Raw genomic sequence first — 11,718 nt, forward strand, 5'->3', positions numbered from 1 at the left:
TATCATGCCTTGAAAAGAAAAGCTCATCCCCAACCTGCCAGCGTCCAACTCGATCGATCTCCCGCTCGCAGTCCAGACCGTCGATCCGGGACATGCGTGTCCAGATCCCGACTTGCGCCAGCTAGGCCATGTTGCACATACTTTTCTCGTTCGATTTCGACAAGACCGCGGACTTTGAGAGCAGTGACGAGGCTGGCGCCCGCCCAGGCGCCGAGCGATTCGACATCGCGAAGCATCCCATGGACGAAAGGCTTGAGATCCTTGTCTCTGTTGTTTCGGCGCAGCTTCTGTTCCACAAAGTCTTGCTCTTCTGCTTTCTCCTCGTGGGTCGGCTCCGGCTGCTGCGCCGCAGGTGGCGGTTGTTTCGAAAGCCGCAGATCTTGCAGCTTCCGCAGTTGCTCGTCGACCACCTTGCCGCGTACGGGACTCCAGCCGTACTGATCGACCAGGGCTTGCACTTCTTGTATGGTTCGGCGCCGGATACCAGGAATATGTGCTCCTCCGCCCACAAAAATGATACGAGACATACACGTTCCTCGGATATCGGGAGGGAGCGCTAGAAGAGTGTTGTAGACTACCACATGTAGTGGCTTCTCCTGGTCATCCAGGACGCAGTCTGCTAACCCTTGAGCAAAGAGCGCCTGTTCCACAGGTTCAGCTAGGGAGCCAAAGGGAAGCTCGATATAGTTCAACCCGGGTGTAGATGGCGATGGGATTGAAACTATCTTCTTAGAGACCAGTCGTGGGTCGCTTGGTTCTTCTTCGTCTTGTCCGGTGCTTTCTTCGTCGTGTCCACAAGGCCTGCACCATGCGAAGCGGTTGACGACGTCTTCACAATACTCAAAGTCGACTGATATGGCTTCCAATGCAGCTGGCTGACCCTCCTGGGCTTCATTATTATCCTTCCTGGCGAGTCGGGAGAGAAACCTTCCCATCGCTGTCGTCAATGACCTCATTCCTCGCGTACTCCTTTTGATGGCAATCTCTCTGTATTCGTAGACACCAGTGACAGTTGTTTCCGCCCATCCAATATCCACGACCAAAGCAGCCCGCAGTCCAGCTGCCGCGGTAGCCATGGCTGCGCCAGGCAAAAGTGTGATGCTCGGAAACCGCCATCGACTAAAGAGAGTCGAAAGAACAGAAGACAGCAACGGATGGGGCATGAGAGAAGGCAGAACAAGCACCAGCCGTGACGTGCCAGCATCAGTCAACAGGTACTTGTTGTACGTCTCTCGAAACGCACGCTCGATTCTATCCTCCACTAGCCCCAGATCCATATCTCGCAGGTCCATTCGCCAGAGCTCATACGGACTAGCCCAAAAGTCTGGATCAACAGGCTCCTGTCGAGTCTTCTCCTCCGCTTGTGAGCTGTTATTCCTCGCCCAGCCTCTGTAGTCTCCAACACGTCTCGACTCTTCCGGTCCGAACCCCACGCTGCACATAGGGGTGCTGTCACCCTCGAACCCAGCACGTAACCATCGGGAGCCAATTTCGAAGATTATCGCGTCTTCGTCATTCCGTAAAGAGCCCTGTGATGAAGTGCTGGCGAATGAAGATATCCCTCGCGAATGCTGCGGAGTATGTGGGGTGTTCGGAGGCCGTTGTTGGCTGTGACGCAAGTTGGACCGTATATTCGAACCGCTCGTCGCTGAGTATTTGCCATCAATGGCAGCCGCAGTCGGTGCCGTTGCCATGGCTGAATGAACTGGGCTTGTCCACTCTGTTTTTATGTCCAGCGCTCTCAATATTGCTGTTTATCATCCAACACTCTGTGGTTTCGCTATCGCAGCATCGATCGACAGGGATCTCAGGAATAAAAAAGCAGCATTTCTGCTCAAAAGAAACAGATAATAGAGCTCAAACTGTATTAAAATTCTGTTCACGTCGTCAGTACAAACAGTGCAAGATCAAAGTCGTTGTCCTCAACACTGCAGAGCAACCGTCGACGGATCTACATCGGGCCGCGCCGCCGTCTGGGATCACGTCGACGTTTGTCAAACCAAAACAACAACACTCGAACAGTCCACCACAGCTGCTCTTCTTTCGAATTGTGGCAGATAAAACGTATGTGGCTGTGCTCATGCATGGATCGTGAGGCATATATGAGAAATGGGTATTCCTGGGTAGGTGAAACTTGGCTTTTGGGACGCGATGACAGACGCGTCCGAGTATATATATTTGTGTTACGCAGGAGTCTACGTTTAAGAAAACTGACATATCTAGTCTTATCAATGCCATTGGCTCTGGGGAACGCATTTCTCTGTCAAAGCTAGCTATCAGTCATCTGAGAAACAATAAGCGACCGATTCGGATCGCGGTAGATATATCTATATGGCTGTTTCAAGTTCAGGCTGGTCGGGGTGGTCGAAACCCGGAACTGCGGACTCTGTTCTACAGACTTCTCAAGTTTCTGGCGCTTCCAATACATCCTCTATTTGTTTATGATGGCAGGCAAAAGCCGCCGTTCAAACGAGGCAAGGCTGTTGGCGGCCGCAGTTATGGCAGTGCCCCTATCATTAGTCTGTCTAAAATATTGATTCGACTGTTCAAATTCCCCATCCATGACGCTCCAGGAGAGGCGGAGGCGGAGTGTGCTAGACTGCAAAGAGCAGGAGTTGTTGATGCCGTGATGAGCAATGATGTCGACGCGTTGATGTTTGGCTCTAGTTGGACGGTGATGAACTTTTCAAAGGAACCCGGCAGCGGGACTACAGCTGCCACACATCTTGATTGCTATCGCATAGGGGGACTTGGTGGACCGCCAAACGTGCCATTCGACAGGGCTGGCATGATACTTTTTGCAATGTTGAGTGGCGGTGACTACCTGCCGACTGGCGTCCCGAAATGCGGAAGCAAGCTAGCTGGAGAAATCGCCAAGGCAGGGTTTGGGGCAGATCTATTGGAAGCACTTGAATCGGAAGAATTGAAGCTGGAGTCTAACTTGGCTGATTGGAGGGAGAGACTTCAATACGAATTGGACGAGAACGAAAGCGGGTATTTCCAAACGAAGCATAAGGCCGTTCGTATCCCGGAGGCCTTTCCAGACAGAACCATTCTATCCTACTATGCCAATCCTGTGGTATCAACAGAAGAAGAGGCCAAGGCCTTGGAACTGCGTTTGCAAAGTGCGTGGGATCAGGAAATCGATGCTCTGGAGATCAGACGATTTACTGCGGAGTACTTCGAGTGGAACTATCGTTCGGGGGCAAGAAAAATCATTAAATTGCTTGCTGATCCTCTGGTCTCATATCGACTTCGCCTTCAGCGGCCGGTTCTAGCCTTTGGCGCACCGTTGCTCTCGGAACTCGATACACCCATCTTGCAGAAAATCTACAGAAGCCGCACGAGCTTTAGCACAGACGGCCAAACTGAGTTGCAAGTGGACATGATTCCTATCGATGTGGTGGGGATTGATCTGATGAGCGAAGAAGCAAACCCACAAACCCCATTACCAGAATCGGTTGAATCCGCAGACGAAGAAGACGAACAAGATCAGACCACAGGACCTGTAACACCATCTATATCTAAAATTCGTGTTACGAGACGGTACGATCCTTGTGCTCCTGAAAAGGTGTGGGTATTCGAAACGATAGCCGCAATGGGAATCCCTGAAGTGGTCGAAAAATGGAAGAGAGAACAGGCTGAGAAAGCCGGGAAAGCCGGGAAATCAGCCACTGCGAAAAAAGCGCCTGCTCGCAAGTCTGCACCCAGGAAAAAGGGACCGATTGATTCAGGCATGAAATCCGGAAGCATCTTGAAATACGGCACTTTGTCTAAACAAAAACCTGAGATGTCTCCTGCCAAACAGGCCCAGCTCCTCCAGGCAGCTGCTTCACCCGCATCTAGAAACAGCTATTCTAGCAAGAAAGACAATTTGAAGTCACCTAACTCGCCTTTCGGGTCAATGATGGTGCAAAATCTGGTTTCCAAAGAGGGGTTTTCTGACTTCCGGAATCAAGGCCTTGATGACTTCGTCGAACGGTTCTCTCCATCGCACAGCAGGGCCAGAGAACTGGCCGCTAAACACCAACAAATGAATAGTTTTGCTCGAGGAATTCATTCTCGCCGCTTTGACGATGGTGAGGTGGAGGCAGTAGCGATCTCTGTCGTTGAGTCACCACGAGCTTCTCCAAGTGGTATAAGGGTGAGCTACTCCAATCTTGAGTATTACGGTTCAACATCAACAGTGCAGAGTGTCGATGAACAGCACAGCGTTCATCTGGGCTCTCCTACTAAGAAAGGTCATCGGAAAAGATTAAACCGCACTGCTCAACGTGACTATGAACTTGATGAGTCTTTGACAATCGAGAATCTTGGTTCACAGATGGAATCCTTATCAATAATAAACCTAGGGGATGGTTTGCGTAATCAGGCGGAAGAGAAAACCTGTTCTTTTGGGCCATTATCTTTATCGAAGCCTCGGGCTCTCAAGAAGGCCTTAGCCTCTGAGCCCAAGCCCAAACCTGGAGGACGAACAAAGAAAAAGGCAGCTTCAACATTTCCAGCCGCCGGAGAGGAAACTCTCCCATCGCTTGAAGATCTGCTAGGCTCAATTTCTCTCGACTCACCTCCGAAGATAGAGAAGTCAACCCAAAGCAAGTCAAGGGGACTGGAACCAAGCGTTCCGAGAAAAGAGGATGCACAGCTCCAAAAGCCAGACCACATTATATCCGAGAACACGAAGAAACCAAAAGATGGAGACACGGCCGCAGTTCAACGATCGTCCTCTGCCGTACATGTCGACTGTGTTATCACATCCTCTGGCTTTTGGGCCGTCGACAAAGCGAAGGACAATAAACCTAGCCAAGTCAACAGTGAAGATGACGATGACGATGACGTGAAGACTGAAAACAGCCCTCAAGAGAAGCGGAAGAAAAAAAGAATACCACGCGTCAGCATCCTAGATCTGAGCTAGCTTACCTTTCTTCTTCGGCCATGATATAGCGGAGACGACAGGCCAGCTAATCTTCACGATGTACACGAATACTTTACACGGCACAAATGTTTGGGAGCTCTTTTGAACTATTATTTAGCATGAGATTTGCGTCGGAAGCAGGTCTCCGATGGTTTCGGTACATATTTATATTTCTCAGCAGACTCATTCCGGGATGCTACAATTAGAAAATTGAGAACATTCCATGATTTCCAGTATCATTTTGATCTCTCTATTGGTTTATGTGAATGGTTGCCATAAATAAATGGATTAGATATAATAAGAAAAACCAATGGGTAGAGCAATGTAATAGTGCAAATGGGCTGATCAAGGCAGGTCATAGGGTAGGTAATTGACAAGCTGTACAAGGTAGGTCAAAAAAAGGAGCAACCCCCAAAGTGGAAAATGTAAAAAGGGGAGATGGACATATGTAGTAGATGTTGATATCATGGCAAGCAAGCTTTAAGTCTATGTCACGGTAATGGAGGCATGAGTCTCCAGTATGGGGTAATATAATAGAAGGATGGATATTATTCGAATGCAGGAAATTCGGAAAAAATCAGGCGCCCAACGCAATAAGATTCGTAACAAGAAGGATCGGAGGGGGGGGGGGGGGGACACAACCGGTCAGCCGAAGACCTTCAGGAATCCCCAGAGGCCTATCCCACTCAACACGGGAATTGTGAAGTTGTCATCCCAGCCAAAGAGATCGATGAATTCGCTGCCGGCAGCAACAATACCGGAGACCACGCTCATGACGCCGAGCGCCAAGGGTCCACTGATGACACTAGTGGTGGGAGTGTCGGACTCGGGAGACCACCCAATCAACCCCTTCACGCAGTCAGGTAGAAGGTTCAATCGGCCAGTGAACATGAAGGCGTTTTCGGGATCGTTTGGGAACGAGCCAATATGAGGGACGAAGTAGCCCCAGAACGCCGCAGCGGTGATCACGCCCACAGCCCAGGCAGCAAGGGTTCCGGCCAAGCTTTTTCCTTTGCGCAGACGGATGGTGTAGCGGCCATAGAGACGGCCAAAGGTGGATGCCGCGGTATCGCACCAGCTCAGAAGCAAAACGCCCATAACGCCCACATCCTTGGGGAAGAAGCGCAGAACAATGTACGCGCCGAGCAGATACCATATCACGCCATTGTATCCGGTTACTTCCGTCTCGCGCATAAGCGCGCCAACACAGCGAATGTAGAGCTTGTTGACCTTGTCGAACTGATGTCGTACGACATCGACCGCAGCTATGGGGACAAGAGCGGAAAAGAGCCAGGGGGTGATCTGATGGGTCTGAATTCCTCGGCTATACAAGTGCAAGGTCAGAAAGCCAATCGAGACATGTAAGAGCTTGCGCGGGATCTCATGGCGGTGAATGAAACTTCGGTAGCGGGAATGTAATGGGATCAGGCCTAACGGTGATGGAGACCGCGAGAAATCCCGCCAACTGTTGGCAAGGCCGGTAGTCGGGGATAGATAGCCGTTCGGGGAGAGGAAGCCGTTGGACACTGGCTTGGGTTTATCCAACGGAATCTTAGGATGGGTTCTTCGTCGTCGCGAAGAGGCAGAGCCCGGACTGATACCAGTAACAGGACTGCGCGATCTGGTTCGAGACCGTTTCCCAGAGCCAGCGGAATCCGAACCATCCTCCTCTCCCTTTTCTTTCTCCTTGCTCTCCTCTTTCTCTTCAGCCGTAGTATCCAGACGCTGTCGCCGCGATGCAGAGCGTGTGACAGGACCAAAATATCCAGATTCCGACCTCTCCGAGGGTGTAGGCGAAGGAGATATGACCCGTGTTGAGGGGACAGGCGTTTGAACGGAAGGCATCTTGAAGGCGAAAGGCGGCAGCGTACGAGCCGCTATCAGACCAGACAGCGGACGGCGAGGAAAGGAACAGAAGTTGCTGGCAAAGATGCCGAATAAATATAGCTGACCCTCTTCTAGCGACGTAATGCTGGGCAAGTTTCACCGCCGTCAGGAGGGGATCGCAATAGATTGATTATCAGGTGGTGGTGGTTAGTGGCACAGGCAGCAGCAGTGCGCATGTCGCAGTTCTCAAGGGCAAACAAGCATAGCCACCGCAGCTGGGAAAATGGGGCCAGGACTGCAGCGATGGAAGATCGATCAGGCTTTCCTTTTGGTCTCTCTGCAGATTGTTACGGTCCAATAGACATTAAGAATGATAGATTTTCTGTTGACGGGTATTTTTTTCTGGCCCTGCAGCGCCGTCTTCCGCCGAAGCCGTGAAATAATAGTGTCACGTGCAGCGGCAGAACTCTGCCCACCGCCTTATCTAATCAGCGCGTGATAAGGGCTTCATTTTCTTTTATCGCAAAAGTTTTGGCGCAGAGAACCAACTGCTAGACGTTTGGGACTACACCATGGCTCCGAAGCCCCCTGCCGGCACCTCCTCGAGAGCGTGGGACGGGGTGAATCCGTCGCTCTCAGAATGGGTGCTTGAAGCCGTCTCGTCGATGGGTTTCGCACGGATGACTCCGGTCCAGGCCTCAGCGATCCCGCTGTTTATGGGACACAAGGACGTCGTGGTGGAAGCCGTGACTGGAAGTGGGAAGACACTGTCTTTCCTGATCCCGGTGGTGGAGAAGCTTCTAAGACTTGAAGAGCCGATGAAGAAACACCATGTTGGTGCCATTATTATCTCTCCTACCCGGTACGGTTGATATTCGCTCGAAGCACTTCGATTGATGACCGTGAAGCTAACAGTTACCACCGGTGTGTAGAGAGCTTGCGTCACAAATTTATAATGTTCTTGTTTCGTTGTTGGCATTCCATGGGCCTTCTTCCGCTGCGATCAACCCTCCCGCAGATGACAATGGCCCTCGCCAGAAGTACCCTTCTTCGACCCTCAAAGTGGTACCGCAGCTCCTACTAGGGGGCTCCACCACGCCAGCAGAAGACTTGAGCACTTTCTTGAAACGATCTCCGAATGTTCTAGTGTCTACGCCCGGCCGGCTGTTGGAATTACTGTCCTCGCCCCATGTCCACTGTCCCCAGTCATCGTTCGAAATGTTGATTCTCGACGAAGCGGATCGGCTGCTGGATCTTGGGTTCAAGGAGGACTTGCAAAACATCTTGAAGCGGCTGCCAAAGCAGAGACGGACAGGACTGTTCAGCGCTAGTGTCAGTGAGGCTGTCGACCAGATCGTGAGAGTCGGTCTGCGAAACCCTGTCAAGATTGTGGTGAAAGTCAAAGGGGGCTCTGGTGCTGAAGATAAACGAACACCAGCCAGGTGAGCTCAAACTAGCCATGCGGGTTCTTTAATCTAGCGTTTGATCCATAGCTTACGCCTCCCACCAGCTTGCAGATGACATACCTCCTCACTCCTCCAACGCACAAGCTTCTTGCTATCAAGAAAATACTTTCCGTTGTCGAACCTACACCGCAAAAGTCGATTGTCTTCGTATCAACCTGCGCAGCTGTCGATTATCTATCGTCTATCCTGCCACACATTCTTGGTGATGACTTTCTTCTCATCCCGCTGCATGGTAAACACCCGGCAAACGTACGCCAAAAGAACTTCAACCGCTTCATCAACTCCGCCTCTTCTATTCTTCTAACCACAGATGTTGCTTCTCGCGGCTTGGACATTCCATCTGTTGATGTCGTTATTCAGGTTGACCCTCCTTCAGACCCTAAAACTTTTATCCACAGATGTGGCCGTGCGGGCCGAGCAGGTCGCAGAGGTTTGAGCGTGGTCCTTCTCCAGCCCGGACGCGAGGAAGACTACATTTCGTTTCTTGAAGTTCGTAAAACCCCGGTCACGCTCTTTGAAAAACCAGTATCGATATCGGAAGAGGAAGCCGCAGCCGCAACGGATCTCTCGCGCAAAGCCGTGCTTGCGGACCGTGCCCTCCACGACAAGGGCCAGAAGGCATTCGTCAGCTGGCTTAGAAGCTACAGCAAACATCAAGCTAGCAGTATCTTCCGTGTGGCAGACCTTGACTGGGAATCGCTTGGTAAGGGATGGGGCCTGCTCAAGCTGCCCAAGATGCCGGAGTTGAGGAACTTCACGGGCGATCGCACCCTGGGTGTCAGCCTTGAGTGGGACAGTTTCGCATACGCGGACAAACAACGCGAGAAGCGTCGAAAGGAGCAGCTCGAGGAAGCCGCCCAAGCCGAGCCCAAGGAACCCTCGGAATCCTCTGCGAAGAGGAAACGACCCGAGAACGTGGCATGGAGCAACAACCTCCAGAACAAGGATAAGAAGGAGAAGCGACGAGAACAGAAACGCGTTCGTAAAGAGAAGGACCGATGGGAGAAGATGACGGAGGAAGAGAAGCAGGGCGTCCGCGAAACAGAAAAGATGCTGGAGAAGGTCCGCAAGAAGAACGAGCGTGAGCGACAAGCTCGACTCGCGGAAGCGAAAAATGACTCTACGGCGGATGCCGAGGGTGAAGAGTTCGAGGGATTCGATGATTGAATCCCTCCCTATATAGCTTGATACCTGTGTTTATACCACATTCTACTGTCTAGCAACAAGTATCATTGTATACCACAGAGTTCTGTTCATTTAAAAAAGATATAATTGAGTTATTCTTCTTGTCTATAACTCTCCAAATAGCCTTCTCCCGTCCTTCAAGCTGATCAGTCTCGACCGAGTTCAGCCTATTTCAAGGCATGACGACTGAACATCCAAAGCTCCGAGTGTATAATTCTACCATTCCGAGTCCATATTCTCTCCAGGAATAGCCGAACCCCTGTTGCTGGCTTTAAGTCCTTTTGTTGAGCTCTCAATCCTTACTCGGTAATGGGCTATTTTTGGCACAAAGGAAATCAAACAATAGCAGTCTATGGCTACAGGTGATTTGAAACAGGGGAACTTGTTCTTTGCATGCAAAATCCAGGATATCTGAATAAGCCAAAAAGGAAAGGAGGACATGTGTATAAAACAAGATAAAATAAGCTGTAGTATACTGAAGCAGTAGACAGATAAGGGGAAGATAGTAAGAAAGCTAAAAGATGCATCTAAACGTTTCTTTTTATATCTATTCTGTGATGCTGTCTATCTGTCTATTCCTAACGAACACAAAAGCAAAACACCAGGCTACGCCGGGACAATGCGAAGAGGATCTACCCATCAATCATAGAAAAAAAAAGAAAGAAATTCAATCTGCACCACCGAAAACCCCTTTCCCTGGCTCAGCAATCAACTGGATCCCAGCTGGCTTCATGGAGTCGCTGTCCATCCCCATCCAAGTCAACCAGGAACCTCACATCGCCGTACGACATGAGCGTGCCTAGTCCGTCCTTGTCGTCGTCCATGCAAATAGCACCGCCGTCATACGTATCTGGGAGATATTTCGTTTCCATATGTATATCGATGGGATGTTTATTCGCAGAGACGCTCGGGCTGTCCACAATAGGATTGGCATACACCGCCTCTTCAACAGCCGAGGCAGCCGGAGGAAGAGATGACATTGACTCTGACCTGATCAGTCCAGACGGAATGCTTCTGGGAATCGACGCCGCGCGTGGAGAACCTGTCTTGGCGCGTGGGCTCGGTCCAGCCGAGATGCGCCTGGCGTGAGTTTTTTTAGGCGTAAGATGCATTGATGAAGATGATGGAGGAGGGGGAGGAGGAGGAGAGGAGGAGGAGGGCAAGATGCTCGATGGTGCGATCGTTGCAGGGGTAGTGTTGTTGATGCTCGGAAGCATGCCCGTCCACTGCTGTTGTACAGAAGATAGGCCAGGGAGGATCGCTCGCTGCGGACTTTCCTGGGACGTGATCCAAGTGTTGACCGGCCGGGTATTGCTCAGCAACAACTCGCATCGGCGGCAATGGCGCTGGCCGACTCCCGCGGCGAGGACGACCGCGCCGCAAACTTGGATGATAGGATTCGGGTTTGGGTTGTTGGAAGGGTAAAGATGAGCATGGTTGCAGGGTTGGACGAGCTGGAGGAATCTGCAGGTGCAGGGCGGTTTGTTGGGTTTGTAGAAGCACATTCGCAACGTATGGGACTCAAGCAGTCTATGCCGAAGAGCAAGAACAGAGGAAGGTCCAATGGCTTGGGACAGTCGAGCTTCTGCGTACTTCGTACTGTATGAGGATGGCTCAGATAGCACACTCCAAACAGTCAGTACTAACTACCACTGCATGCTATACGCAAAAGACTGGGAGGGCGGGCGGTTTTAAAATACTCACAACAGGCTCTGGGTGAGAGACTCTCTTTCTTCTGGGTGCTTCTCATCTAAAACCTGTCGATCTCCGCAAAATGGCCGCTTTGGGACATGCTTCTCTGCCATGTGGTTTCTTTGTCCGATCCATGGCTGCAGGACACTAGAGTTAGATTTGTCGCTTTGTCTGGCAGCCCACATCTTCTCTTCCGGTCGCAGGAACAATGAATGCGGTTTCATACCACTGCAAGTCAAAAGCTCATAGCCACCGCCTATTGGTAAGACACAGTCAGATGGGTGGAAACATGGCGTCAGGAGTAGGAGGCGCGGTTTGGGATGTCCACAGCGCCCATTTCCGGCCCTGGTTTAACCCAGGTGATTCATGCCAGGCCTTTCTTCTACAGGATATTATGAAGATAGCACAGTCCAGGACCAGGGGAAACATATGTGCAAAAATAGGCTGTTTCCATTAATCACACAGGCCCGCAGGCGCAGCCACATAGCAACCAGTATCTCACAAAACAACATCCGAAACGCTCAAATGAAAATGACTTGCCCAGCCATACGGAGCCCATCAGCTTCTTCAAGGAAGTAGCGGGGCCCTCGCAGGGGTCAATATCAACATCTTAAAATACAAATTCCAGAAGAA

At 51.0% G+C, this 11,718-nt stretch overlaps 4 protein-coding genes across 4 annotated transcripts; 2 read left to right on the plus strand and 2 right to left on the minus strand.

Moving 5' to 3' along the window:
• Positions 1 to 23: 23 nt before the first annotated feature.
• ASPZODRAFT_144908 (hypothetical protein) lies at positions 24 to 1,694 on the minus strand (the record flags this gene model as incomplete). Its single annotated transcript, XM_022725054.1, has 1 exon — positions 24 to 1,694. One exon carries the CDS (start codon positions 1,692 to 1,694, stop codon positions 24 to 26), a length of 1,671 nt encoding a protein of 556 aa, XP_022578842.1.
• Positions 1,695 to 1,902: 208 nt separating this feature from the next.
• ASPZODRAFT_774269 (hypothetical protein) lies at positions 1,903 to 4,211 on the plus strand. The gene is made up of 3 exons (XM_022730168.1): positions 1,903 to 2,123; positions 2,224 to 3,986; positions 4,048 to 4,211. The coding sequence occupies exons 1-3, from the start codon at positions 2,110 to 2,112 to the stop codon at positions 4,095 to 4,097; spliced, it is 1,827 nt and encodes a 608-aa protein (XP_022578843.1). The 5' UTR covers positions 1,903 to 2,109; the 3' UTR covers positions 4,098 to 4,211.
• Positions 4,212 to 5,535: 1,324 nt separating this feature from the next.
• On the minus strand, positions 5,536 to 6,943 carry ASPZODRAFT_135151 (hypothetical protein). The gene has a single exon (XM_022723715.1). It carries the CDS (start codon positions 6,758 to 6,760, stop codon positions 5,561 to 5,563), a length of 1,200 nt encoding a protein of 399 aa, XP_022578844.1. The 5' UTR covers positions 6,761 to 6,943; the 3' UTR covers positions 5,536 to 5,560.
• A 336-nt stretch (positions 6,944 to 7,279) lies between these two features.
• Positions 7,280 to 9,483, plus strand: ASPZODRAFT_121614 (hypothetical protein). The gene is made up of 3 exons (XM_022721295.1): positions 7,280 to 7,604; positions 7,675 to 8,184; positions 8,253 to 9,483. Exons 1-3 carry the CDS (start codon positions 7,315 to 7,317, stop codon positions 9,373 to 9,375), a joined length of 1,923 nt encoding a protein of 640 aa, XP_022578845.1. The 5' UTR covers positions 7,280 to 7,314; the 3' UTR covers positions 9,376 to 9,483.
• Positions 9,484 to 11,718: the final 2,235 nt, after the last annotated feature.

This window comes from Penicilliopsis zonata (genome assembly GCF_001890105.1).
Source record: "Penicilliopsis zonata CBS 506.65 unplaced genomic scaffold ASPZOscaffold_14, whole genome shotgun sequence".
In the NCBI taxonomy this organism is placed as follows: Eukaryota; Fungi; Ascomycota; class Eurotiomycetes; order Eurotiales; family Aspergillaceae; genus Penicilliopsis; species Penicilliopsis zonata.